At 34.0% G+C, this 27,951-nt stretch overlaps 2 protein-coding genes across 9 annotated transcripts; one reads left to right on the top strand and one right to left on the bottom strand.

The window, feature by feature from the left end:
- The first annotated feature begins 35 nt into the window (after window positions 1–35).
- Window positions 36–15,197, top strand: LOC110021841 (F-box/FBD/LRR-repeat protein At1g13570-like). Of its 8 annotated transcripts, none has more exons than XM_020720510.1 (6): window positions 36–233; window positions 326–525; window positions 12,018–12,494; window positions 13,144–13,299; window positions 13,676–13,989; window positions 15,116–15,197. In XM_020720510.1, exons 2-5 carry the CDS (start codon window positions 520–522, stop codon window positions 13,958–13,960), a joined length of 924 nt encoding a protein of 307 aa, XP_020576169.1. In that variant the 5' UTR covers window positions 36–233; window positions 326–519; the 3' UTR covers window positions 13,961–13,989; window positions 15,116–15,197. The 8 variants fall into 8 exon arrangements, with proteins under 8 accessions (XP_020576169.1, XP_020576171.1, XP_020576170.1 ...); XM_020720512.1 differs by having other exon boundaries at window positions 13,676–13,986; window positions 15,116–15,192; XM_020720511.1 differs by lacking the exon at window positions 15,116–15,197 and adding an exon at window positions 14,684–14,761.
- LOC110021840 (probable serine/threonine-protein kinase PIX7) lies at window positions 14,697–25,678 on the bottom strand. The gene is made up of 7 exons (XM_020720507.1): window positions 25,371–25,678; window positions 22,839–23,158; window positions 22,584–22,719; window positions 17,397–17,530; window positions 17,192–17,315; window positions 15,104–15,466; window positions 14,697–14,779 (listed from the first exon to the last, which is right to left on the bottom strand). Exons 1-7 carry the CDS (start codon window positions 25,504–25,506, stop codon window positions 14,763–14,765), a joined length of 1,230 nt encoding a protein of 409 aa, XP_020576166.1. The 5' UTR covers window positions 25,507–25,678; the 3' UTR covers window positions 14,697–14,762.
- Between the last annotated feature and the right edge of the window lie 2,273 nt (window positions 25,679–27,951).

Below are 27,951 nucleotides of genomic sequence, written 5' to 3'. Positions count from 1 at the left end.
ATAAACTAACTAAAATTAAATAACAGCCACGAAATCATCTTCCTCTAGTCCACTTCCCCTTCTCTACCCAAAAACGCTAGCCTTTCCCCCAAAACCGTCGCCTTCGTGACTGAAAGCTCGCGATACAAGTCGCGGTAACAGCCCCAACGAAGGAATTCGGATTCGCAAAGACCTTCGAAACTCGAATCTTTGTCCTCCTTCCGATTCACTCCTACCAGAAACCACGAAGGAAGGTAACCCTCGTCTCCTCCCCAGCCCCCACCCTCCCGTAAATCCGCCGTCCAACTTAACTTTTCGAGAATCGGCGGCATTTTATGATTTACAGGAGCTCAGGATTTACGGTTGCGTTTTTTTTCCGTTTGGCAAGATTTTGATTAAATCCTGCTTAGAACCGGCCACCGAACAGCCCTGAAGTGGTAACGTGCAACTCGGAAGCAGACAGCGGCTGAGCCCGACTGGCGAACTTGCAGGAGCATCAGAGAGCAATAGGAAGAGAATTGGGCATTGCGATAATTTTAAATGATGGTAATTTCCTTTATTAATTCTAAATTTTGATCTAAATGTATGTTACTTTTGTTTTAGTTTTTAATCTATAATAATAGTTAAGGAAGAAGGGTAGGATAATGTGTACGATTTAGCTAAATTCTATAACATAAATTAGTTTAATTTAGAAATTTTAGTATTTTGAAGATAAATTCAAAAGAAGGTTGGCAACAGGGAATTGATGAGCAGGCTTGATGATGCATGGATTCAGCAGAAAGTATTTATGGAATGCTTTTGATTTTATACTTATTTTAATTATTATTATTATTATTCTTAGAATTATATAGATTCCTAGTATAATTTGAGTAGCTTTGTGGATAAATACCCCCTTTGAATTTATGATAACCGAATCGAAATTCAGACATACTTCTATTTGTTACATGCCATCAGATATCTAGATAATGGTTTAAATTCTAACAATTTTTTTCTTCCCAATTCTCTTATTTATTTATTCATCTTTGAACTTTTTGTTTTTCTCATCTCCTAAAAATTCTGAATTCTTAAGAAGAGTCAATCATCATACATGGTAAGAATCAAACTAACTTAATCAAAGGTGAACTCCAGGGTTTACAATCTGATCTGCTTTTTTGTAACTTTAAAACAATAGATTGAGAAGGAAATGATTTATGAGTTTTTTGTAGGTCTCAACAGAGACCAAGCTTGTATACAAATCTTGGGCAAAAAATTATTCCATCACTGAATGAAGCCTTCTCCATTTTACATGTTGAAGAAGGATAGTAATTTTGGAAACAATTAACTGAGAACGATTAGTTATGTTTATCACGAAACACGAAATGGAGGATTGATCGCCAGTGGTCATACCAAGAATGAAGGGCAAATTTATTTATAAGAAAGGCAATCAATGGTGCAACTGCTGCAAGATGAAGAGGCATATAACAAAGAAAATTGCTGGAAACTTCATGGAAGATCTCAAGTCTTTAGTGGATACAAAGAACCATTAAAAAATAAGAAATTTATTTAACGAAATTAGGAAGCCCCATAAAATAAAAATGGATAAGAAAAAAATTTTGAACACTTTTGAAAAGACATTTATGTTATACTTTCCAGCTCAAATTGGTAAAACTTCAATAATTTTATTTTTAGTGTTTCAAATAGTTCCTCTAATACTTAGATAATTTACTTGAGTGTCATAGAACACATAACAACCTCTTATAACCTACCAACTCTATCTTAGTGGTAAAAAAATGTCGATGGATCCTAAGCTGTTTGTTATAAAACAAAGAAAATATACTCATTTCTTTGTCATTCATTCAACAATGTACTGCATGTCGTAGACTTTATTGTAAATGTTTTGTTATTCATAAATAATCAGAAGTTAAATATGTAGGTTGATATTTTTTACTAATCAATGTTGTTTTCAAGAACTAATTATGGGGAAGACGATTGGGTAAGTTAGAGAAAATTGACTATACCTTTTTGAAGAAAACAATGGTCGTAATAATTATTCATATTCTTACTATATATGTTCTAAATAAAAATAATATTTGAGATTATATTACAGGTTAGGACGTTCATCTTCTTAAAACTTTTAAATGTACGCTTCCTTCATTGCCCAAAGATGTGGACAACAACAACAAACGTTTATCCCACTAAATAAACGGTTATCCCACTAAGTGGGGTCGGCTACATGAATCTTTTTTCTCCATTCTATCCTTCCTATTTAATGTCATATTTTCATTTAATTCTAATAAATTAAAATCATTTTTTATACAATATATCCAAGTCTTCATAGTTCAACCTTTGTCTTTCTTAACATAAGTCGAATCTAAAACATCTACTCTCCTAATCAGATGATTAGATGGTTGACTTTTAATGTGACCAAACCATCTAAGACCACTCTCTCTAATTTTGTCCGCCACTGGAGCTACACCAACCTTATCACGGATATATTTATTTCGCATTTTAGTGTAAAGCCACTCATCCACTAGGCATTCTCATCTCGACAACTCTTAACTTAGTTTTATGCTTCTCTTTTAAAGGCCAACATTCAGCGCCATAGAATATTGCGTGTCTCATCACCATCTTATAATATTTTTCTTTCAGTCTAAGCGATACTTTTCTATCGCACAGTAGGCCCGAAGCATTTCTCCACTTCAACCAACCAACTTGAATTCTACAAATAACATCCCCATCTATATCACCATCACTTTGAACAATAGACCCGAGAAATCTAAAGCGCTCACACCTTTTAATAATTTGATCACTCACACTTACAACTCCAAAGCCACACTTCTGTCATTATAGCTATTACTACTAAAATTACATTCCATGTATTCAATTTTAGTTCTACTCAAACAAAGGCCTTTTAGACTCCAATGTAGATCTCCATAATTCAAGTTTTTCCTGAGCTTTCTCTCTAGTCTTATCCACTAGAAGGATATCATCATCGAAAAGTATACGCCAAGGTACATCCTTTTGTAAATGTCCAGTAAGAGCATCCATAACTAAAGCAAAAGGATATGAGCTTCGTGTCGATCCTTGATGTAATCCAACTGAAATAGGAAAATATTTGGTCACTACTCCTGTTCGAACGCAAGTGACATCTCTGATATACTTATCTTTAATGGCTTGAATATAAGTAATATCGACACCTTTCTTCTTTAGAACTCTCCAAAGGATATATCCCGGAACCTTATCATAAGCTTTTTCGAAATCAATAAAAATCATTTGTTGATCCTCCTTATTCTCTTTGAACTTCTCCATCAAACCTCTCAATAAATGTATAGCTTCCAGAGTAGACCTGCCCGGCTTAAATCCAAATTGATTATGAGAAATTTTTGTAATACGCCTTAACCTATGTCCAATTACCCCCTCCCATAATTTTAAAGTGTGACACATCATCTTAATTCCTCTATAATTTACACACTCTTGTGGATCATTTTTATTCTTAAAAATGGGAACCAAAATACTCTTTCTTTGCTCCTCAGGTATCTTTTTAGTTTTTAAAATAATATTAAAGAGTTTATTAAGCCAAGAAACTCTCAAATCTCCTATATATTTCCACACTTCAATTGGGATATTATCAAGTCCTACAGATTTTTCACTCTTCGTTTTCCTTAAAGCCTCAACTTTTTTTTTACTAATGTGACGATAAAAATAAAACATTTTATTATTATAAATGATATTAAGATCACTAAGGTCCATCATATTTTTAGAAACTTCATTAGAAAGTTTATCAAAATAAATTTTTTTCTAAGAAAAACACCTTGATTTTCATCTTTAATACACTTTACTTGAGTTAACTATTTACTTTTCTTTTCTCTTTATTTAGCTAATTTATACTTATTTTACCCTCTTTAGTATCTAATATATTATAAAGATCATTAAAAATATAATTTTTAGCATCACAAATTGTTCTTATAGATTCCGTACAGACCATTTTATATTTGTCCTAGTTCTCTTAGCTTTTATATTTAAACCAACTTTTATAACGTAACTTTTTATATTTTATATTTTCTTGCACATTATTATTCCACCACTAATTATTTTTTATTCATAGAAACTTTTTTTTTTGATTCTCCTAGTACATCTTTTGTCACTTGCTTAATAGTGTTTGTTACGTTACCCACATATAATTTGCTTCTTCATGAACATCCTAAATCTTAAAATTTTGAAATTTACTCATAAAATTAATTTTATGTCTTTTAGTCCCCCTTATCTAATTATACGATAATGATTCATAGCATTCTTTATTTTACATCTTTTCATCATAAAATTTAGAACTAATAATCGATGTTGAGTACTCAAATCCTTACTTGGAATGACCTTAAAATCTTTACATTTACTTTACTATCTGAACGATCTCTTCTTCTCATAAGAAAATAATCAATTTGTGTTTTATTAGATCAATTCTTATAAGTAATAAGATGCTCATCTCTTTTCTTGAATAAAGTATAAATAATAACAAAATTATACGTAAAAGAAAAATCTAATATGACTCTACTTTCTTCATTAATCACTCTAAAATCATAGCCACCATGAATATATCTAAAATCTTCTACCACTCTCCAGACATGTCCATCTAAATCTCCTCCAATAAAAATTCTTTCTTCAAGAGGTATCATTTGTATTAAGTCTTTTAGGTCATTCCAAAATTTATCTTTAAAACTTATATCTAAACCTACTTAAGGAGCATAAGCATTTATAATATTAAAAATCTTAGTATCAACAATAACCTTAAGGGCTATAATTTTATCTCCAATTATATTAATTTTTACAACATTATTTTTCAAACTCTTATCTATAATTACACCTACATTTTTAACGCGACTCTTACCTGAATACCAAAATTTTAAAACCTAAGTTATCAATCACCTTAGCCTTTTTTTCCACCCATTTTGTTTCTTGAACATTTTGTTTCTTGAATACTGTTTCTTGAATACATATGATATTTATCTTTCTATGAATCATAATATCAACTAATTATATTAATTTACCTATGAGAGTACCTACATTTTAAGATCCTATCATACTATTAGTTTCATAGACTAACTTCTTCATCCACATTCGTCCGTAATGTGAGAACCCTTGTTTATTTGACGTTACACCCAGGTGTTGGTGTAGCAACCCTTGCACATTTTTCACTATATTCAGACTATACAATGTCCCTTGCACATTTTTCACTATATTCAGGCTATACAATGCGTCGCTTCCTGGGGACGCCCTAACATTTACTCAATGATCAAATGAATTCATGTCATAATTTTTTGACAAATTTTACGTTGGTTGTCGACTGCCTAACGCCACCCTTCACTTTTCACATTCGGGGCTTGAGACCTGACAATGATAGTGTTATAAGGTATGGGTGCAACATGAGGGCTTCCTAGGAGGTCACCCATCCTAGTACTACTACTGCCCAAGCAGGCTTAACTGTGGAGTTTTAATGGGATTCGGTGCACTGGTGCTGGTATGGTCACACCTGGAAGCGAAATTCTTTATTGCAAAACTTTTGAGATTGCTAAACATCATGGAGTATTCATTCCTTTGAGTGAATCATATACTTCATGTCAATCTACTTCTATATTTGGGGATCTTATAAATCCTTAAAAGCAATAAAACTAAAGATTTGCAATATTTATTATTCGTTTTATTTAGATGACATAACTATATTTGATCATATAAAAAACAGATGTGAGTTATATTCTTACAACATGTATCACCATTTTAAAAAAAAATATTTAAAATTAACAAAGAAAAAAAAATAGTATAACCAACTCCTTGGATTTTTTTTCAACCAAATATTACCTCCTATGAGCAAAGAAAGCATTGCTTTTAAATACTCCTTTCCCAATCCCCTCAAACAAATAATATACATCTTCTTGCAGTTGCCAAGGCTCTTACCTTCCAAAATCAAGTTCCAGAGGATATTGGAGAGAAATTATTATGAATTGCATATATTTTATTAATTTAAAACCCTTTAACATGATTAAAATCAAATTTCATTTTGGAGATGTTTGGTTTGTTAAAAAAAGAATTCAATATAAAAAAATAATAATTGGAATGTTGTGTATGTGAAATACTTTTTTAAGTTGTTAGTTTATTGTAAAATAAATGCAAAATTTTTCATTTTTTTTGTTTTGTTTGAGGAAAAATAAAATAAATGTAAACATACTTGTGATAGCAGTAGTAGTGATCGGTGGTTGTAACTCTTGCGGCGGATGGCGGTTGGTTGCGACAGGCAGCCGACATGCGATGGTGGCAATGCCAATAGATTACAGTTTGCAGCTTATTTAGAAATTGCTTAAATCTGATGGATTTGGAATACACCAATCTTGGACTGTAAGGTAAATTTAAAATGCACCACAATTTTACACGGCATTATTTTTTCATCTAACCAAATGCCAGAATTTTGAAAGCACCTATCTTTTGTTAACTTTATACTACTAACGCAAGAAACCAAACCATCCCTTGAACTCACTTGTGTGCAGAAGTAATATAATTATAAAAATTTTTCTATAATATTTTGTTATCTTACGAACACATTGATAAACAACATCTATGTAAAGTTAATAATGGAACACTTTTTTAAGGATATTCTTGCACTCAAAAGAGGTATAAGTATTATCATCCGACCTTTCAAAAATATCTTATTTCAAAATAAGTCATATTTAATGTAAAGCAAGCATTCTTAGCCAAAGTTTTTTTCAAGGGGAGAACATTTAGGTGGAAGATAATTCTTACGTACTTGATATCTTCACTTGTAACATTTTAGCTATTAGTATATTTGAGCAATATTAAGAATTTGACCCCATACCCGCTTTTAGACCGCTTCAATTGTATACATGACGGATGAAGCCCACCCAAGCTATATTTCAAGTTAAAAGCTTTGTTGGGGCATAAGATAAGATTTCTACCTCTCCCAATAATTATCTTACTTAACTTATTGTGTTAGAAAATATATTGAACACCTCTTATAGTTCTAACTCTTACACATCATTTGAATATTTCTCTACTACACACAAAAACTGCTTATAAATGTTAACACCTTTAAAAATTCACAAACCCTATATGAGGCATTTGGAAGCAAGATTTTGGGTTAAGTCATAAGAAGAGAAGAATGCCTTTGGGGGGTGGGGTGGCTCAGGGCAGGGTGTGCATTGTGGGGGTACCCTTCCTAATGGGAAAAGTGTTGTAGTTTGAAAATATATTTTTATATTAAAATATTAAGCTGATAGAAGCTTAGAAAGTTCTGAAGATAGGTAATAGCTAAAATGTATACTCAATCCTATAGAATATACTATTCTGAAACATTTACTCTAATTGTCAAAATGAATTTAATTCATATATGTTTTTTTTTTGAATAGTGCATAGAATAATATGATGTAAAAATGCCTCTTTAAGATGGTAACTTGGGAGAAATTTGTATGGATCTCCCACTAGGATTCAATAACTTCTTTTTAGAAAATGAGGCATGCAAACTAAAAAAATGCATCATATGGGTTGAAACATGATTTGGGAGATCACAAAAAACCTGTGGAATGGGATGTAAGCAAAGTCAAGGAGATCATACACAGTTTATAAATAACTCAATTGAAGAGAAAGTGATAATTATTATTGTATTGCAGGCGATGATAATGAAAAAAAAAATCACTTGTGGTAAAAAATGAACCATATAATTTGAGATTAGAGAAATTTATAAGCTTAAATAATAGTGTTATAGAAATTTAGATTTTATATATCAGTTATGATCCTTGCCCCATTTGTTTAAGCTTTGCAGGTTGACGAGTGTTCATCAACACATGATGCGCAACTTGGGTCTTCTATAAACCACCACCTAACAAGTGGTATAAGAGCTAATTGTACGTTTGAAATAAACTTTTTTGTATGTTTTGCTACTCTTACAAGTCTTAACATCATTTGTCATAGTCGAACAATATTTAAGAGTTGATGACTCCCACATATGCTCGACATTGTTGAGTGCTCTTGGTGAATGCTAGTTGATAATGTTGAGAAGTCTCCATTAGAGGCGAGCGATGACCAATATTGAGATTTTCATATGAGGGGGAGATTATGAGATATGTTAAGATAGTGGACAATAGTTCCAGATTATGAATGAAATGTGAATTAAGTTTTTGATTTGCTAATAATGAATTTTATATCGTTGTTTAATTTTTTATGTTGATGGGTTTTAGGTATTGCTCAACTTGGTTCCCTAATGATCCAACAGTTCCAATGTTTTTCTCATTATGTTAGATTCGCTTGTTTTATGACCAATTCCTTCAGATATTTGTCTTTTTAGAGTTCCATATGATGGAACCAATTAGTGGAAATAGTTTTCCCATCATAATTCTTGGAGTTTGACACTTTGTCCCTATTTATTATACAAGGGACCTGGAGGCCATTTGAGATCACTTTTAGTTTTATTTTCTATTATTTTTATTTTGTTTTGTTTATATTTATATTTGAAATATAACATATTTGGTATTTTAATAATATTTTTTTTGTTTATTTATGTGTTAGTAGTGGTTGTTGTCCATGGGTCAATACTCAATAGCGACGACTAACTAAAAATGGTGGTGTGGCGGCTGTTCCTGGTGGGCAACAATAATAGCTATTTTTAAAAACGTTCAAAACTTTAAAAAGTGTTTTAATAATAATGTGATTATTTTTAAAATAAAAAATAAAATCAGTTCAAACACACTCAACAAACATGATTTAAAAAATAATGATAAAAAAGTGGTTCTTAACTTGCCCTTGTTTTAAGAAAGTGGTGGCTCAGTGCGGGTGTGCATTGTGGGGGTACCCTTCCTAATGGGAAAAGAGTTGTAGTTTGAAAATATATTTTTATATTAAAATATTAAGCTGATAGAAGCTTAGAAAGTTCTAAAGATAGGTAGTAGCTAAAATGTATACTCAATCCTATAGAATATACTATTGTGAAACATTTAATCTAATTGTCAAAATGAATTTAATTCATATATGTTTTTTTTTTGAATAGTGCATAGAATAATATGATGTAAAAATGCCTCTTTAAGATGGTAACTTGGGAGAAATTTGTATGGATCTCCCACTAGGATTCAATAACTTCTTTTTAGAAAATGAGGCATGCAAACTAAAAAAATGCATCATATGGGTTGAAACATGATTTGGGAGATCACAAAAGGCCTATGTGGAATGGGATGTAAGCAAAGTCAAGCAGATCATACGCAGTTTATAAATAACTCAATTGAAGAGAAAGTGATAATTATTATTGTATTGCAGGCGATGATAATGAAAAAAAAAATCACTTGTGGTAAAAAATGAACCATATAATTTGAGATTAGAGAAATTTATAAGCTTAAATAATAGTGTTATAGAAATTTAGATTTTATATATCAGTTATGATCCTTGCCCCATTTGTTTAAGCTTTGCAGGTTGACGAGTGTTCATCAACACATGATGCGCAACTTGGGTCTTCTATAAACCACCACCTAACAAGTGGTATAAGAGCTAATTGTACGTTTGAAATAAACTTTTTTGTATGTTTTGCTACTCTTACAAGTCTTAACATCATTTGTCATAGTCGAACAATATTTAAGAGTTGATGACTCCCACATATGCTCGACATTGTTGAGTGCTCTTGGTGAATGCTAGTTGATAATGTTGAGAAGTCTCCATTAGAGGCGAGCGATGACCAATATTGAGACTTTCATATGAGGGGGAGATTATGAGATATGTTAAGATAGTGGACAATAGTTCCAGATTTTGAATGAAATGTGAATTAAGTTTTTGATTTGCTAATAATGAATTTTATATCGTTGTTTAATTTTTTATGTTGATGGGTTTTAGGTATTGCTCAACTTGGTTCCCTAATGATCCAACAGTTCCAATGTTTTTCTCATTATGTTAGATTCGCTTGTTTAAAGACAAATTGGTAGTGGTTGTTGCCCATGGGTCAGTACTCAATAGCAACGACTAAATAAAAATGGTGGTGTGGCGGCTGTTCTTGGTGGGCAGCAATAATAGCTATTTTTAAAAACGTTCAAAACATTAAAAAGTGTTTTAATAATAATCTGATTATTTTTAAAATTAAAGATAAAATCAGTTCAAACACACTCAACAAACATGATTTTAAAAATAATGATAAAAAAGTGGTTCTTAACTTGCCCTTGTTTTAAGAAGGTGGTGGCTCAGGGCGGGGTGTGCATTGTGGGGGTACCCTTCCTAATGGGAAAAGAGTTGTAGTTTGAAAATATATTTTTATATTAAAATATTAAGCTGATAGAAGCTTAGAAAGTTCTAAAGATAGGTAGTAGCTAAAATGTATACTCAATCCTATAGAATATACTATTGTGAAACATTTAATCTAATTGTCAAAATGAATTTAATTCATATATGTTTTTTTTTTTTGAATAGTGCATAGAATAATATGATGTAAAAATGCCTCTTTAAAATGGTAACTTGGGAGAAATTTGTATGGATCTCCCACTAGGATTCAATAACTTCTTTTTAGAAAATGAGGCATGCAAACTAAAAAAATGCATCATATGGGTTGAAACATGATTTGGGAGATCACAAAAAACCTGTGGAATGGGATGTAAGCAAAGTCAAGCAGATCATACGCAGTTTATAAATAACTCAATTGAAGAGAAAGTGATAATTATTATTGTATTGCAGGCGATGATAATGAAAAAAAAATCACTTGTGGTAAAAAATGAACCATATAATTTGAGATTAGAGAAATTTATAAGCTTAAATAATAGTGTTATAGAAATTTAGATTTTATATATCAGTTATGATCCTTGCCCCATTTGTTTAAGCTTTGCAGGTTGACGAGTGTTCATCAACACATGATGCGCAACTTGGGTCTTCTATAAACCACCACCTAACAAGTGGTATAAGAGCTAATTGTACGTTTGAAATAAACTTTTTTGTATGTTTTGCTACTCTTACAAGTCTTAACATCATTTGTCATAGTCGAACAATATTTAAGAGTTGATGACTCCCACATATGCTCGACATTGTTGAGTGCTCTTGGTGAATGCTAGTTGATAATGTTGAGAAGTCTCCATTAGAGGCGAGCGATGACCAATATTGAGACTTTCATATGAGGGGTAGATTATGAGATATGTTAAGATAGTGGACAATAGTTCCAGATTATGAATGAAATGTGAATTAAGTTTTTGATTTGCTAATAATGAATTTTATATCGTTGTTTAATTTTTTATGTTGATGGGTTTTAGGTATTGCTCAACTTGGTTCCCTAATGATCCAACAGTTCGAATGTTTTTCTCATTATGTTAGATTCGCTTGTTTCATGACCAATTCCTTCAGCTATTTGTCTTTTTAGAGTTTTTAGAGTTCCATATGATGGAACCAATTAGTGGAAATAGTTTTCCCATCATAATTCTTGGAGTTTGACACTTTGTCCCTATTTATTATACAAGGGACCGGGGGGCATTTGGGATCACTTTTAGTTTTATTTTATTTTTTTTTGTTTTGTTTATATTTATATTTGAAATATAACATATTTGGTATTTTAATAATATTTTTTTTGTTTATTTATGTGTTGGTAGTGGTTGTTGCCCATGGGTCAGTACTCAATAGCAACGACTAAATAAAAATGGTGGTGTGGCGGCTGTTCTTGGTGGGCAGCAATAATAGCTATTTTTAAAAACGTTCAAAACATTAAAAAGTATTTTAATAATAATCTGATTATTTTTAAAATTAAAGATAAAATCAGTTCAAACACACTCAACAAACATGTTTTCAAAAATAATGATAAAAAAGTGGTTCTTAACTTGCCCTTGTTTTAAGAAATTCCTCCTTTGTCTATAATTTTATGAATCTAAAAAAATGCTGATCAAAAAATTTTGTAAAGTCTTTCTGAAAATAATTTTCTTTATTTTCCAAAAGATAAAAACTTTTACAAGACACACTAAACAAACACATTTTTTGTATAAAATCTTATGCATCTCAAAAAATATTGTTTGAGGTAGGTTTTGCTGTTCTCATTTGGTTTTTCTTGTTTTCAGAAGCACTGCAAGCTTGCAATGGAGGATAGAATTAGCACTCTGCCAAGCAACATCATTGAACTTATACTCATGTGCTTACCAATAGCAGAGGCAGTACGTACAAGTATTCTATCCAGCAGATGGCTATATCAATGGTGCACCATCCCCAATCTCATATTTGACAAGCACAGTGTCCCATCAGGCGCAAATTATAGACTTGAGAGCATCGTAGATCAGGTCCTCCTACTTCATATCGGTCCCATTCACAAATTCGTCTTCGACGTCAACTCCTATGGTGGCATAAAAGATAGATGGCTGATTTTCTTGTCCCGAAAAAAATTGAAGGAGCTGGCTCTTAAATGTTATAGAGGCGACAAGATACCTACTGCTCTTTACTCCTGTCATGCTATAGAATCTCTGGATCTGTATGCTTGTGGATTTAAGCTTCCCTGTAGTTTTAATGGTTTTAGCTGCCTCACCTCCCTTCTCCTTAAAAGAGTAAGGATTTCGGGTGTAGATCTTGCATCACTTGTCTCCAAATGTCCAATTCTGAGAAAGTTAGCCTTTATCGATTGCGATTACTATGGTCATCTTAAGTTGAATGCTCCTAAGCTTCAGGAATTGATGATTGCGGGGATGTTTGATGACATCCATCTTGAAAATATGCCAGAGCTCGTCTCCTTTTCATTAAGGTTGGAGCGTGAAGATACTTTCAATGACGGAGAGCGCTGCAGAGAGCGCTATTTTAATAAGTGCCTAAGCAATATTCCCAAGATTGAGATTCTGGAACTGCTACGAAATGCTATTTATGTGACTGATTTGACTCTTTTTTTTCCTTTTTCTTTTGGTTTTTTCCATACATACCACATTATTCTCATGTATTTACATATCGAATACCTAAACATTCATATTTATACTTATATCACTCAAATCTTAAACATCACCTAAAGGAAATCACCATCATTTTCTTTTTAAAAATGAATCGCACCTTTTCATGCATAGATTTATAACAACAATGCATGTTGTTTTTGATATGAAAATACATTAAGAATTATGGAATGCATGTAAATTTCCATTTTTTTTATCCTTTTTAACTTTGTCGCTATCTTTAATCACTAATATATCGTGTAATATTTTCCTTTGGCAGTTTCTGACTAGAGGGGGTGTATTTAAGCCATTCCCAACTTATAGTTGCTTGAAGAAAGTTTTGTTGAGCAGTTTTAATTTTGAAGATCAGGAGCTTGTCATGACACTTGGTTCATTGTTACAAAATACCCCCGTGCTTAGGGAACTTCAACTAGAGGTATGTCTGTTAAGAATTTTATATGAATTTGTGAAAATGTTTTAGGTTGTACTTCTTAAAAATCGTGCTTAAAGTGCCCATTATTTATAAATAATTACTCCAATGTTCCATTGGGTCTATTAGCTAACAACTAATTTGAAGTTAGTTGGAAGTAGGGGTGTTAGTGAGCTCAAGTATCTGTGTTAAGTTAAGCACTTAGGGTGTGTTTAGGGTAGCTTGTGCTTATCTAGATAAGCCGCTTATCTAGAAACGCGGACTATGTTGTTCGACCCGCGATCCACATTTAGTATAAAAAATCAATTGTGTTTTCGGATAAACTGCTAAAACGCAGCTTTCAAATAGAGCCTTAATTTAAAGGCGTAATTTTCTTTTGCAGGCTTACTCAGTTGAGTCCACTACCCCCGAACCTACATCGAGGTGTTTTGATTGGAAGGAAAGCCGTAATTTTAATTTGAACGAGCTTCGAATGGTGAGGCTAACTGAGCTTGTGGGAGTGCGCAATGAAATGGAGTTCATAGAATTTATACTTTCTACTGCGTCCAGGCTCGAGTCACTAATTATACAGGTAGATGTTATAGGCCACGAGAAAGTCGAACTTTTCAAAGAGATCATGCGGTTCCGAAGGTCTTCTCCCATAGCCGAGATTATAATACTGGATTGAGGAGAATCCTCCTTTTTTATGTGCAGGTGGTATGTATGAACTAAACCATTTGTTTGTCTCCATGTCTCTTCCTCTTTTTTTATTGTTTTTGGGAGATTTATTCATTTATTTGTGGAAATATTTTCATTTATAAATTAATATAGGGCATCCAGTTATATGCCACCCAAATTCTCATGTATTCACATGTATAACTCTAAAAATTAACTTTTTATATTTATTCTTTTCAAAATTTTCGTATCACATAAAAAATATCACCAATTTAACATCTGTTCATGCATGAGTAAAGGGGTATGGTATGCATGTAAAAACTGATGTTTGGGTGTTAGATATGTAAATACATATGAATTTAGTGGTATGTTTGTAAATTTTCTGATTCATATTAATAGTTTTAAAATGAATCATCAGACTTATGTTGGTGTGTGCTACTACACAGTTTTTAATGAAGGTAAATGCTTAGTTGGAGCTTGCATTCATATAAAACTTTAATGCAGAAATGTCTAAGTCCTCCACATATATTATGTATTAATTAAACCTACCACTGAAAACCACTCTTTGGATCATTCATAAAAACCATATCATATCATATATATATATATATATATATATATTCAATCGTATGTACAACTGAGTTATGAAAATCTCACAAGCGTCAGATTAAATACCTAGATTGCCCTGCAGGCAAAAACAACTGATATTCTTCCATTGGCCGATCTTCAATTTCAGCATTATTTATTCCATGAAGATTTGGCAATCATATATTTGTTAAAGGAGAACCAAATTTCTGCGCCAGAATAAGCTACAATCAACCTATTGGCTTGCCTGCAACAAAAAACCAAAATTAGTCAGCCTTACTAATCGAAATGTTGCACCATTACTTTTAGGGGCAGTTACATATATGCCACCCAATTCCTATACATTTACATATCTAACACTTGGACTTGTTTTTTTACATTTATACCACCAAAATCTTTCGTATCACATCAAAAGTATGATCATTTCAACTTTTTGAAAGTGAAAAACATCATTTCATGCTTACGTAAGATGGTGCGCATGTTAAAATTGAAGTTTAGGTGTTGGATATGTAAATACATAGGAATTAAGTGTTAAATATGTTGCTGCTAAACCGTTCTTTTGGTTGCCTACTTTGAGCTGAAGATTGATGAGAGCTGCGAGAACGAAAAGACTTGTAGGCGAGGTCATTCAGATCCTGCAATGACATAAGATTCTTGACGACAAAATCCATGGAAGGGCGAGCTTTCGCATCCCTGCTAAGACAGCCGTTGGCAATCTGGGCTACTTTCTGCACACCTTTAATTGAATAGTTGAGCTCTAGACGAGGATCTACAAGATGCAAAAGCTTCCTTTTATCACCAAGCTGCGGCCGAGCCCAAGTGACGAGATTTTGCTCGCCGGGCGGGCGCTTTTTGTCAATGGATCTTCGACCCGTTAAGACTTCAAGTAGCACAACACCGAAACTGTAGATGTCGCTTTTTGATGTTAAGTGTCCTGAAATAAAAAATGTATATAGGTGCTTCATCTAAAGTATGAAGTTTTGCAACTTTATTAGTATGCTTTTGCATTCAAACAATATTTTTCATGTCATGATTAAAAACTTTTGTTGAATCATATACTGAGTTGGTATTATAAGAGAATTTGATTTTTGAATTCCGTTACAGAAAAAATGACAAAAATTAAATAAAAATAGTTGTAAAACTCTTATAATGGTTGATTATGGCCTAAGAAAAACATAACAAGAAGCATATCAAGCTGTAATTATGAAATATTAATATTTAAGAACGATAACATAATCATAGATCATTCTCCCCAATACCTCATATCTATTCATTGCTTAGGAGATTCTGGGCCAGTGATATACTATGGGAAATATATTAGTTTCAATTCCAGTTTTAAACTTGTGTGCATGTTAGATGTATGATTTCTTCGAATGCGATGCAAGTGTAACTGTCTAGTTATGTTGGAAGTCATTTCATTGTACTGACATGAGATCTGAGTATCTATTACTTCTGTGAATTTGTTTCTTTCACCCAAGCTCTTTTACACAACATATTATTAGCTTGATAGTGTTTTTTATTTGTATAAATTTTATACAATTGAAGATCTAATTGTGGCAAATAAATTGCAATTACTCTCTTGATTTTTTTGTGATTCTAATTTACTCTTTATTTCAATAAAATTATTTGATCATTTCATATGGTTTGCAGTCTAATTCTTTAATTTATTGGTTTAGATCTATAGAAAGTAAGCTTCCCTATATAGAATGGTCTTTGATCTCTGAATCCTAAGTTGTTTTGTGTGATCTAAATATATTGTATCATTATAAGACATCAGAAAACAGTGAAAAACTAATTATAAATCATTCTGCATTAAATGTACACAAGTAATATTTATCTAAACTTCTAAGAAGATTAAGAGCATTTAAGAGTTAAAAATTCCTGTATCTGAACTGCTCAAGTGCCTATGGCATAAACTGGAATTCAACAGTGAGAATGTACTTCCCACTCCTGCTAAACTCTGGCCTACTTTCATCTAGTATGTTCCATGTACGTTGATAATCACATCTGTAAAATCTGAATTAAACAAATTCTATGCACAAAATCCAAAAAATAAAAAAAAAGAAAAAAAGGCACAAAATCCTAAGGGCTTGTTTGGGATCAATTTTGTTTTTGTTTTTCTTTTGTTTTGTGTTTTTTTAAATATTTTTATTTATTGTTTTTAAAAACAAATTAATCTATTTTTAAAAATAGTTAAAACATATTTTAAGCATTTTGAGTATTTTTTTCATGCTTTAATAAAAAAGTCAAACATGTTTTGTTTCAAATCAAAATATAAATAATACAATATAAGAACAAAAATAAAAAATTTAAATGATCCCAAAGGCCTCTTAGATTCTGAATCCAATATGCCATTTTCCTACCATTTGCATGCAAAGTCAACAAGTGATGCTCTTTCTGTAATTGCTACTTTATTCCTAAACTAGTTGCAGAATTGTCGATAGTATGATAGTTTTCAAGAATAATAACATAAAAAGTAAGTTTTGCAATTCTATCCAGTCTGGATCAAAAATCCTAAACTTCTCCTTCTAGTAAGCTCTTTCCAAAGTACGTGTGAGCAAGTATACATACAGTGTGTTAGACGGGCAAACCGTTGGAATAAGAGATTCTATGCAATTTGGGAGGAGTAAATACTCTTAATATGACTTTGAATTTGTACCAGTCATGATGTACTCTGGTGCAGCATAACCATATGTACCAACAACTCTGGTTGATACGTGAGTCTTATCTCCTTGGGGTCCAGCTTTAGCCAGTCCAAAGTCAGAAAGTTTTGCATTGTAGTCCTGTAGAAAGAATAAAACTGTTATATATTTGTAGGACTATTTTTGTTCAAGAAACCAAATATAGCAAATTGTAGAACGAACCATATCTAGAAGAATATTAGATGTTTTGAAATCCCTGTAGATAACCGGCTTTGCGCTACCATGGAGAAAAGCTAACCCTTTAGCAGCCTCAACAACAATCTTAATCCTGCTGGACCATGGAAGAGGAAAAGACCCTTCGATAGCCAATAAGATCAGTCAGGATAATTGGCTACAGTAATTTTTAATCATATAACTAGTAATACTTAAGAGCATGACTGTAATGACTGAATTTTAAATGATGATGATGATATATGTAACTACTCCTTTAATTTTTACTATTCCATAAATTTGATAGCAATCTATCTGTGCTCCTCTCCCCGCATATGCAAGTCATTCTTGAACAAATCATGCAAATTTTGGTGTTGTTGTCTCTATGATTGTTTTTTTTAATATTATATTTGCATACATGGTAATAATTTCATTTCTCTGAGGTTAATCTGCAAATAATTGATTGCACTTGAAAAACTTGTTATTTCATTTAACATATGTGTTTAAATAGGTGTTACCATGTGGTTTGCATTGATCTGTTAATATCTCATGCTAACCATCGTCATTCTAAACTTGTCAGACCAGGCTCAAGGAGACTACTTTAAGCCATACAGTGACTTCCTGAACCTACACACCTTGCCCACTGTCTGGAACGTGCTGAATCCTAGTAGTATCTACATACATACATCCTCTAGTAGCTCCTCATGAAGAAAAACATTCTTTACATCCAGTTGGTGGAGTCTTCATCCACCATTCACTGTCAAATAAGCCAATGTCCTCACCATGTTCATCTTTGCAATTGGTGCAAAGATTTCATAATAGTCATTTTCATACATCTGACTGCATTCTTTTACCACTAATCGTGCTTTTTACCTCTCCACCCTCCCTTCTGGAGTTTTGCTTTACCGTGAATATCCAATTGCATATAATTGTCATCTTCCCTGCTGGTAGTGGTACAATCTTCCATGTTCGATTTTTATCAAAAGCTCCAAGCTTTTCATACATCATCGCTTTCCACTTGGGATCCTCTTTAGTAACTTGCTAACAATTTGATATAGAAACAGAGTCTAATGGTGTAATGAATGCTCCATGCAAAAGTGCGATGTTAGAATAAGAAATAAAGTTCACAATGTCAAATTCTCACTCAAAACGATCAGGAGGATGTCCCATATTATTGTGGGAGGACCTCATTAACGTTAGGGTGTAAGAGTGGACGGAGGAAAAATAATATCACCTGGGAGTTTTGAATCAAAAGTGGATGGTGTAGGTGTCTCAAAAGTTGGGGAAGATCAGACAAGAGAATTGTTGACACTGCAGACTCTATTATCTCAGTTTACTTTTTCATCGGTGTATATGCCTTTAGTTGACCTTTAGCTTGAATCCCACCACTTTTGGGTTCAATCTTCTCGATTTTCGTCTCATCAATTGATTCATTCCATATCACAGAATATGTCATTGATTCCATTTGCACCACATCATCGCTACTACTAATCACTCTCTCTTGTCACATATCTCCAGCGTATGTTGATTCACCGAAGGGTGAATTCACCTCCAGAGTGTAGTATGGTTCAAACTCTTTGAATGACACATTCATACTCACAAAGAGTCATTTCTCAATCAGGCTCCAACAGACACAACCTTTCTGAGTAGCAGAATAACCCACAAACACATTTCACAACTTTGAGATCCAACTTCCCTATAAATGGCCTGTTGTCTTTCAAAAAAACATACACATCCAAATATCTTCAATGGAAGGATCTTACTATTGCCTCCTTTCAGCATCTGATAAGAAGTTTTCCACTCCAGCAATCTTGAGAGCATCCTGTCAATTAATTGAGTGGTTGTCAACACTGTTTGCCCACATAAGTGATGCGGGACATTCACCGTTATCATGCTCCGGGCAACCTCTAGAAGATGTTGATTCTTCCTCTCTGCTACTCCATTTCGTGTTTGTGTGTATGGGCATGTCGTATGATGTTATATCCCTTGAGCTGACAGGTAGTCCCCAAATGTTTTGTTGATATATTGTCCCATTATTAGATTTTAGTGCCTTCACAACTGCCCATATTGGGTCTGGATTGTCATGTGAAAATTTTTAAAGCAAGCAACCACAACCTTATCTGTTTCATCAAGTTTATCCAGGTAACACGAGAAAAACAATCAATAAACGTAACAAAATAACGATGATCATTCATAAAACTAGTATGACAAGATCCACATACATCAGAATGTATCAAATCAAACACATCAGAGTTCTTATTCCCAAAACTGACATAAGAGCTCCTAATGAGCTTGCAAAACTCACAAGCATCACACACCAGCTTCTCCTTATTTGTTTTTCATACAATGATGGATAAAAATGACTCAATAAACTGAAAGAAGAGTATCTCATGCACTTGTGATGTAACAACAAGACATCATCCATACTCTCTCAAATCCTCCTGCTCCAATATTCTCAACCATGGATGTCAAGTCCGAGTCTATCCCCTTTGTATCCAAGTACCATAGTTCACTATGCCACGTGTCAATCTGAAGTTTCCAGCTAGTCCCCTTCTCTTGAAAAGATCACATTTGGAATATCAAATGAAAAACACATTTTATTAGAAGTATAATGACACTATTGGATAAAATGTTCACTGGAAAATGAGCATATAAAACATTGAACAAAGTCATAGAATTGATAAACCTCACTCTACCCTTACCAACCACAGTCTGTGTTATACTATCAGCGGTCTGAATGCTATTTGGAACTGCTAAGTGAGTATAAAAAGATAACTCACTAGTAGCACCTGTCACATGTCGAGATGCACCATAATCTACTATCTATTCTGATGAATTTGTGGTGAATATAGAGATAAGGGCATGTGTATCACGAGCACCTATAGTTGAGTGAGCATAACTAGCAGTGTTTCTCTTGAATGACGATAAGGTAGATGCATCCCCAATGACATTACATGTCGCTCTCCGCTTCATCTTCAACATCTTCGATAACTCATAATACTCATCTGTAAAAACCACCCATGTCTCTCTCTCGTTCTTCGCTGATACCCCCCTCTTTTACCCCTTTGGCCCCTACAATTATGACCACAACCTCTAGATTGCCCGCCCGTCTCTCTCTCCTTAGGTAGATTTGGACACGTGTTGCTCAGGTGTCCCACTTCTTGCAATTGTAGCATCTACGGGTCTCCCCCTGAGCACCTGTCCTACTCGAGCTCAAGGCATCAAAAGCTGATCGCATTCCTGGAAGTCCACTTGGCTGAGTTGGAGCATGTGTTGAGGTGGCTCCCGTTGAGACACTAGCTTTCTTTATGAGCTCAACCAAGGCCTTCAGAATTTCAGGATTCATCTTCCCCAAAAGTTTCAATCCTTTACCTCCAATAAGATCTCTGTCACCTAGTATCCTCGATATAACTATTCTTTGCTTTGTATGCCTGATCCAAAGCCCTTGCCAGATTCTATTCCAGTCGAAGCCGCTTGAACCTCCATATTGCTTCACATGCAAACGTATGCACTTCTCCTCTGCTTCGTAGCAAACGAAGGAATCACTTTGAAACTCCTAGTTGTCAAGATTAGGGCTCACTAGAAAGCAACAACTGAATAGCTAGTTTCCCTTTTGTCGAAGCTATGGGAGCTCCTTCTCCGCTCAGGATGCATGGGATGCGCAAAGACCTCTAGAAGTCCCCTCTTCCACTCCTACTCTCGAGAAGAGCACCAGTGGACCGAATCACACGATGCAAAGGCTCTGAAAGTTCCTTCTTTCGAAGCTACATCCGCCTCCTACTCACACGGGTAAGCCACAACCCACAAAGCAACCGCAAAGCTCCCATTTTTCTCGTCATCCGCTCTCCCTGCTCACACGGGTAAGCTGCAACCCACGGAGCAGCTAGCGAGGGAAGTAGCGGCGGTCCCTCGCAACAACAGTTTCGACAATGAACAGACTACCAGTCCCAGTTAGCTCTGATCATGATTGTTTCGTGATGAAGATACCGCTCGCAAAGACGATGGTGCACGTCGTTCAGCCCTAACGCGGGCTGTTAGGGTTAGGTTCTGAAATCATAAAGAATTGATTGCACTTGAAAAACTTGCTATTTCATTCATCATATGTGTTTAAATAGGTGTTACAATGTTCAACAACTAAATCCAATAAAACCCTCTAATTACACATAACTCACAACAATCTGATTGATGTCTTTAGCGCCCCTAAAGAGTTATTTTGGATACTCAAGTTATGACAAAATGACACAAAAACAATGAAGTTGAACCTCAAAGATTCCGTAAACAAATCCTTCTATCAGCAATGCCTAATACAAGTTTAAAGAAATATAAAACAATGATTTTAATATTTAAAAGAGGAATATAAGAGTTGATTTGTCTAAAAAGAGTTATGCTTAACACTTTAAACGGGAAGGATTTCCTTATTGTCAGAGGAGGAGATGGATAATAAAAGCCATTAAATTGATAATTCTCAATTCTAATTCCTACATAAGGTGGCATGTAAAATAGAAAAGCAAACTGTGCTGTGATTCACCTAATATCCTTCACCCGAGCTACTTCCCACAGTAACTAGTTTGCACCATACATTTAAGTAGAAGCCACATGGAACCAATATAAATCATTTAAGAAAGTATTTTAAATGAAAATTTATCAATTGCAATCATCTTTGATTTTGAAAAAAAAAAGGAAAAAAATACAACCAAGTTCAATATGAAGCACAAATCTATAGATCTAGTACAATCTAAAAATCAAGGAATATAAATCTTCGAATTTCAATTGCAATGACGTAATTTTTAAATAAAGTGCAACAAAAATACATGTACTTTAATTAAGATCTATAATCAAACTAACTAAAGAAGATAAAGCTGCAGTGCAGTTTTAATAATTGTATTCGATATTATTTTGGTCATATCAAATTAAAAAAAGCTGCTTACTATTTATTTTTTGGTTTGTTTAGCTGCAAATAGGGGCAAATTAATAACATCAATAGTGCAACATCTAACGGAGTAACATAACATCACATGAATAAGCATTTTAATACAAGATCCAAGCAGAAGATTTTATAGATCTCGCTCCTTCCAAATCCAAAGAAATACTTAAACATTTCAATTATATACTTCACATAATTAAACATAAAGTATGTATCCAAGATTTATACTCAAATTCTTCAAAAGATTTGGGAATTAAAAAAAAAACCTTACATACTTCGGAAAAGATGGTTTTCAAGACTTCCTCGGGGCATAAATTCATAAACAAGAAGCCTATGGTCATCTTCGATGCAGTATCCTAGAAGTTTAACGAGATTAGGATGATGTAGCCGTCCAAGGAAATCAATTTCAGCCTGTAATCAATAAAAGAAAGAAATGTTGATTATATAAAGGACAGTAAAGCTGGCAAAAGTAATCAGAAATTTATTTCATTTTTGTAAATTTTGCAATCTAAAAAGTGTTGCGCACATACCAACCATTCCCGGTGTCCCTGAAGAGCATCTGGTTTCAAACTTTTGACAGCAACAGTTACACCAGTTCCTGGTTTTGCAGGATTTGTGCTGTTTTCCTCTATCCATCCTTTGAAAACATACCCAAATCCACCCTCACCAAGGATGCTATCAGGTCTGAAGTTTCCAGTGGCAATCTTCAGCTCCTGAAATGTGAACTGTAGTGGATCACAACTTGGTTTATCTTTGGCTGTCGATTTATTGTCATTTTCCACAGAGAACATAGTTTCATATGGAATATTCATCTCACGAATGCTAGCATTTAAGTATCTTGCTTCTGTAGCTGCATTGAAAGTTCATTTTTTTTTATCACTAACTTCTCAGAATGAAACAAAAGATATGCACCATGTTTTAAAGTAAGTAACACAAAAGGACATGTGATGCATGTGATGAAAAAAAAAAAGAGGCAGTATAAGATTCATGGAGTTTTTACAATAATAACCAAGAAATAATGTCAAGGATGCATGGAAATTAGACGATAAAACTCGATACAATAAAAAATATTCGAGACCATTTTGTCCGTCAGATTTGTCAATACTAAGTAGCACACTATCACGCAAAGGTTCTTGTGGAGCCAACACATAGCGAATCACGTGAAGTTTTAAACATGTCACTAAAAAATGAAAAACTATGAATAAAAATGCAGCTAAATATGAAAGGCTATTAAATTAAAAGATAAACCATCATAATAATAAAAACAATTAAAGATACACTCAAGTTCAAGGTGTAATACCTTAACCATTTAAAATTTAAAATATTGTGATTTACCAGTCTAATATTTTTTAATAAATTAAACTATTTATCTTAAGAATCATCATCATCATCACAATTCAAAAAAATTTTCTTTCCTTCATCATCATCATCATTATCTCTTAAATCATAATTTTCTTCATCACCCTGATCATCTTCATGTTCAATCGCAACAATATTTGGCCTGTATCTTTAGATTGCTACTAATATTGTAATTTCTTTTTAGCTTGAACTATATTCAACATTCTTTTGGGTATCTAATAGTAATAGAGGTAACAAACACAAAATTTTGTAAACTAGAAAATTTTGAACATCAAAATACAATTTAGAAGAGTGAAATTTTTTGCTTATTAGGTTTTAGACACAATATAGAAATAGCAACTTTGGTGTCAATGGTGAGAACAGATACCATCATCAAGCCTTGTCAAGCAATTTCCTTTTTTGTTTGGTGAGAGAGTGTGCGGCATGCAAAGTTGAAGCAGCGAAAGATGCTTCAACATTCTTTGGCTTACAGTGCTTGCATATAAGGCAACGAAGTGAGAGACGTGTGTTGTTGAAGGCTAGAGAAATAAGCGAGGCTAGAAATACGAACGAGCAAGAAGAACATTAGTGGGTTTGTGATGGACAATGTAAAAGGCTTGTTGTTGTTACTGTCTGTTGAACTAATGTGTCGGTTAGATGCAATATTTTTGGATGTTATACAAAACTTTACAATAACTTTGGGATTTCTCCCAGTAACCATGAGAGACAAGGATAATCAAATTATTGACTTGTATTCTAAGTTATTGCGATCTAAAAATTTTGTGCTTGATTCTGCGCATGTAATTTAAATTTGATCATTTAAGCTAAATGATAGTCTTTTCCTTTGTGGTGTGAATCCTAAATCCTTATATGGGTTTAAATCTAAAAAATGACTTTTTTTATGGGTTTAAATCTAAAAAATGACTTTTTTTTTCGGGTGCATTTCATCCTAAATTTAAATTAATGAATCGTGCAACAGCCGGCATCAGCCCCCTTAAATTCCAATCAAGGTGGGCCAAGATTGGAAGTCAACGATGTGTTCATCTAACCGAAGTACTTTAATGGAAGAAGAATAGGTCTGAACTCAACAACCACAGTCAAATTTTATCAAAGATTTTAAAAATAAGATGATAGGTGCAAAATATGAATCAGAGACAGTGCTGAAAATTTGACCAAAAGAAATGGTGTCGGAAGGAATAGTTAGGCATCAGCAACTTCCAACCAAATAAATGCTTGACCAGGACCGCAGCTTAATCGTTGACTTAGGAAATGCTTTTCTGAATACAAAATTGACCATTATCCAGTACACAAATCAGGAAAAACTAAGTAAAATCCCAGCAAGCAACTGAAGGGCGAGAAACCGGTAGGGTTAGAACAAAATTTTCTTGGAATTAGTTCAGAGAAACCGAAGAAGCTCGGAACAATTTGAAGCTCCAAATAATTAACTCCTGACTTTCAGGGAATTCTTCATGGATACAAAATTAAGTAGTAAAGATTTGAAATTGTTATTCATCGACTGAAAACCCTTAATTCCACCCGCTCTCATCTATATAGACACGATTAATTGAAGGAGAAAACCCTCCAAATTTGAAAGCCATAGAAAAGAGTCCAATCCGCCATCAAAAGCATCTCAACAGTCCAACTCGATCAGGGCAAAATTAAAAAGAATCCTGATGATGAATAAGAAGGAGAGATCCAGGCGTAGGAGGGGGGTTTAGGGAAACCTGAATCGTGTACAAGGCTGATCCTGGAAATGTTATTGGCTGTCGCAGTAGCGACCGGCGATGCCCCGTAAGCTCCTCCTATTCCTCGAGAAATCGCCGCCCAGCAACCGCACTTAGTATCGCCTTCCATCACCATCCTCTCCTCCTTCCTCCGCCTTATCGAGAACTATTTATGACAAGGAAAAGAAGAAGCGGACTACTTGAAATCCAGCGTTTCCATGTCGAAGAAGATGAAGATGAAGAAGAAGAAGAAGCAGAGAGAGAGAGAGAGAGTGGGATGGGAATGAAGGTGTTCGCTGGTGCTCTTCGTCACCATCATGGTGGGAGTATATCGAAGATACCCAAGATAACACCCTTCCTTTCCAGTTTTTTTTTTTTTTTTTCTTTTTTTCTCTTTTTTGTCGTCGAAGAGAGAAAATTATTTTTTTATTAAATTATCTAAAAAAATTAACTATTTTAAAATCCACATTGAATATATTTTATTGGATATTTTGACCATTTTTATAAATAATTGATTAATAAATTTCTTAGTTTGAACAATTCATAATTCAATTAGCTCGATGTGACTCTCATTTTTTTAAATAAAAAAAATCATTATTAGATTTTATTTATATTTGAGAATAAGATCATTTAAATTTCGTGAACATTTATATGTTTTTTTTTTTTTGTCATTCAATTATCGTTGATTTAAAAGCTCTTTATTTTTTAAGTTCAACAAATAACTCATTTATATAATCGATGAGTTCATTGATTAGGAAATAAATAACTCAATTATATTACCTACTAGCTTGTTTGACACTTTTAATTATAAAATAAATAGCATGATAATTTTAATTTTAATTTATTCGATAGAAATTCTTTGGATATAAATTAAATAGCTCGATAATATCATTTAATCTGCTTGATAATAACTCAATTATGATTATATGGCATGAACACGAACCGAACTGATTGTTTGAATAACATATGAAATAAGCTTGAACATAAATGTGAAAACTAGATTTGTACTCGAGCTTAAATTTTATAAGCAAATTTAAATCTAAACATGACCCTAAAATTTTGATTTGACCTTGAGTTTGACTTGAGCTCGAGTTTTATGAAAGTTTCAAATATAATTTTGCTCGACTCAACTCGGATCTTTTGCAGCCACAAGTTGAAAACATTGTTTAGGGAGCTGCATGGCAACATGCATGTTTTCCCATAGCTTGGAGTCGCAGCTTGCCACGTGTCATATTACTCTATTATGACATGTGGCGATTTTTCATTGGGGAAAAAAAAAAACGTTAGCAGCTCTCTTTCAGGTGGAGCAGTGATGCTGTGTGGTGTCCACGTGGCATATGATGTTTGATGAAAGTGGCGTTAAGCATTCGCTATTTTCTCTTTTATTTTTATTTTTGATGGGTGCCTTTTTTCTTCTGGGAGATGAGTCCGAAAAATTAGAGAAAATATTGTGTCCGGACAATCAATGATCGGGCGACAGTATGATCAGGGCCACTTCATCTGGGGATGTTGTGCACGTCGAGTTGTCACTGATGCAATATTTTCTCCGAAATATAACGGAATGTAACACCAAAGTGATATATAATATTTGAAATAGTGACGTGAACATACTAAAATCACCCCAAACAACCCAAATGGGTTGTGGTCGGCGTGACCACGCCCAATGGTGGCTTGGCCACGCTGGACAAATAGAGACTGCAACATAATGACGCCACAATATGAGCGTGATCACGCCCAAATCATAGCATACGTCTGAGTTCGTTGACCGACATGACTACACCTGCAAGTGGCGTGGCCACGCCTCCTAGACATAACGACCGATGTAATTACATTGTGTCTCGGGCATGGTCACGTCGGACCTCTATCTGAAATGCTTTGAATAGTGACGTGATGACGCTTGACTGCGGTGTGGCCACAACGTTGGGACCCATTCACGAAAATGGACCTCCAGTCCCCAATTTCTCGCCGGAAAGGCGTTCGGGACAACGGATTCTTCTCCTTTTTCTTTGTTCTACATCGAAATATGATATGGGAGATATTTTGAGCCCATTCCAAATTGGGAAAGTGGTTTAGACTCCTTGGGTAATTTTTCTATGGCTGAATAACCCATGGGGGAGGGCTTATTTGAGTTGATTGACTGCATTTGCTGAGGAGGAGAGCTAGGAGCAAGGGGAGGTTTCAAGAAGCTTCTAGGGAGAATTCTTGGGGGATTCATCTTCTTTCTCTAGGAGAAGCCATATCAACCCTTTCTTCTCCATTTTCTTCACCTTTCCTTCCTTTTTTTCTGGTCGTCTTCCTCGTCTCCTGTGACATTCCAGTGGCTGACAAGGAAAGCTCCTCTCTGCTTGGGGGAAGGTCAACTTCAGCAACTCCTTCATTCTTTCCGGCGATGAGAGCTTCTTAATCACTTGGGAGAAGAAATCCAATCATCTTCTTCATCTCCGACGACTCTCTCGAAGGAGAGCTTCTTTCTAACTTTAAAGAAGGAAGATTCCAAGCTTCTCGACGTCTCAACTCTCAAATGAGGAGAGCATCCTCATCTCTTTGGAGAAGGCAAAATTCGGCGGCGGCATCACTCTTT

The sequence above is a fragment of the Phalaenopsis equestris genome, unplaced genomic scaffold (assembly GCF_001263595.1).
Source record: "Phalaenopsis equestris unplaced genomic scaffold, ASM126359v1 Scaffold000149, whole genome shotgun sequence".
Taxonomy (NCBI): Eukaryota; Viridiplantae; Streptophyta; class Magnoliopsida; order Asparagales; family Orchidaceae; genus Phalaenopsis; species Phalaenopsis equestris.
This window is presented reverse-complemented; position numbering and strand designations above follow the sequence as displayed.

What these genes read in the sequence shown, in the direction of transcription:
- LOC110021841 (XM_020720510.1), top strand. An exon ending in CCTCCCTTCTCCTTAAAAGA is followed by an intron (nt 12,495 to 13,143) that starts GTAAGGATTTCG and finishes TTCCTTTGGCAG; the next exon opens with TTTCTGACTAGAGGGGGTGT. An exon ending in TTAGGGAACTTCAACTAGAG is followed by an intron (nt 13,300 to 13,675) that starts GTATGTCTGTTA and finishes TTTCTTTTGCAG; the next exon opens with GCTTACTCAGTTGAGTCCAC.
- LOC110021840 (XM_020720507.1), bottom strand. Translation starts at nt 25,506, where the DNA reads ATGGTGATGGAAGGCGATACTAAGTGCGGTTGCTGGGCGGCGATTTCT. An exon ending in CAGCCTTGTACACGATTCAG is followed by an intron (nt 23,159 to 25,370) that starts GTTTCCCTAAAC and finishes CTTTCAATGCAG; the next exon opens with CTACAGAAGCAAGATACTTA. An exon ending in CTAATATTCTTCTAGATATG is followed by an intron (nt 17,316 to 17,396) that starts GTTCGTTCTACA and finishes TTCTTTCTACAG; the next exon opens with GACTACAATGCAAAACTTTC.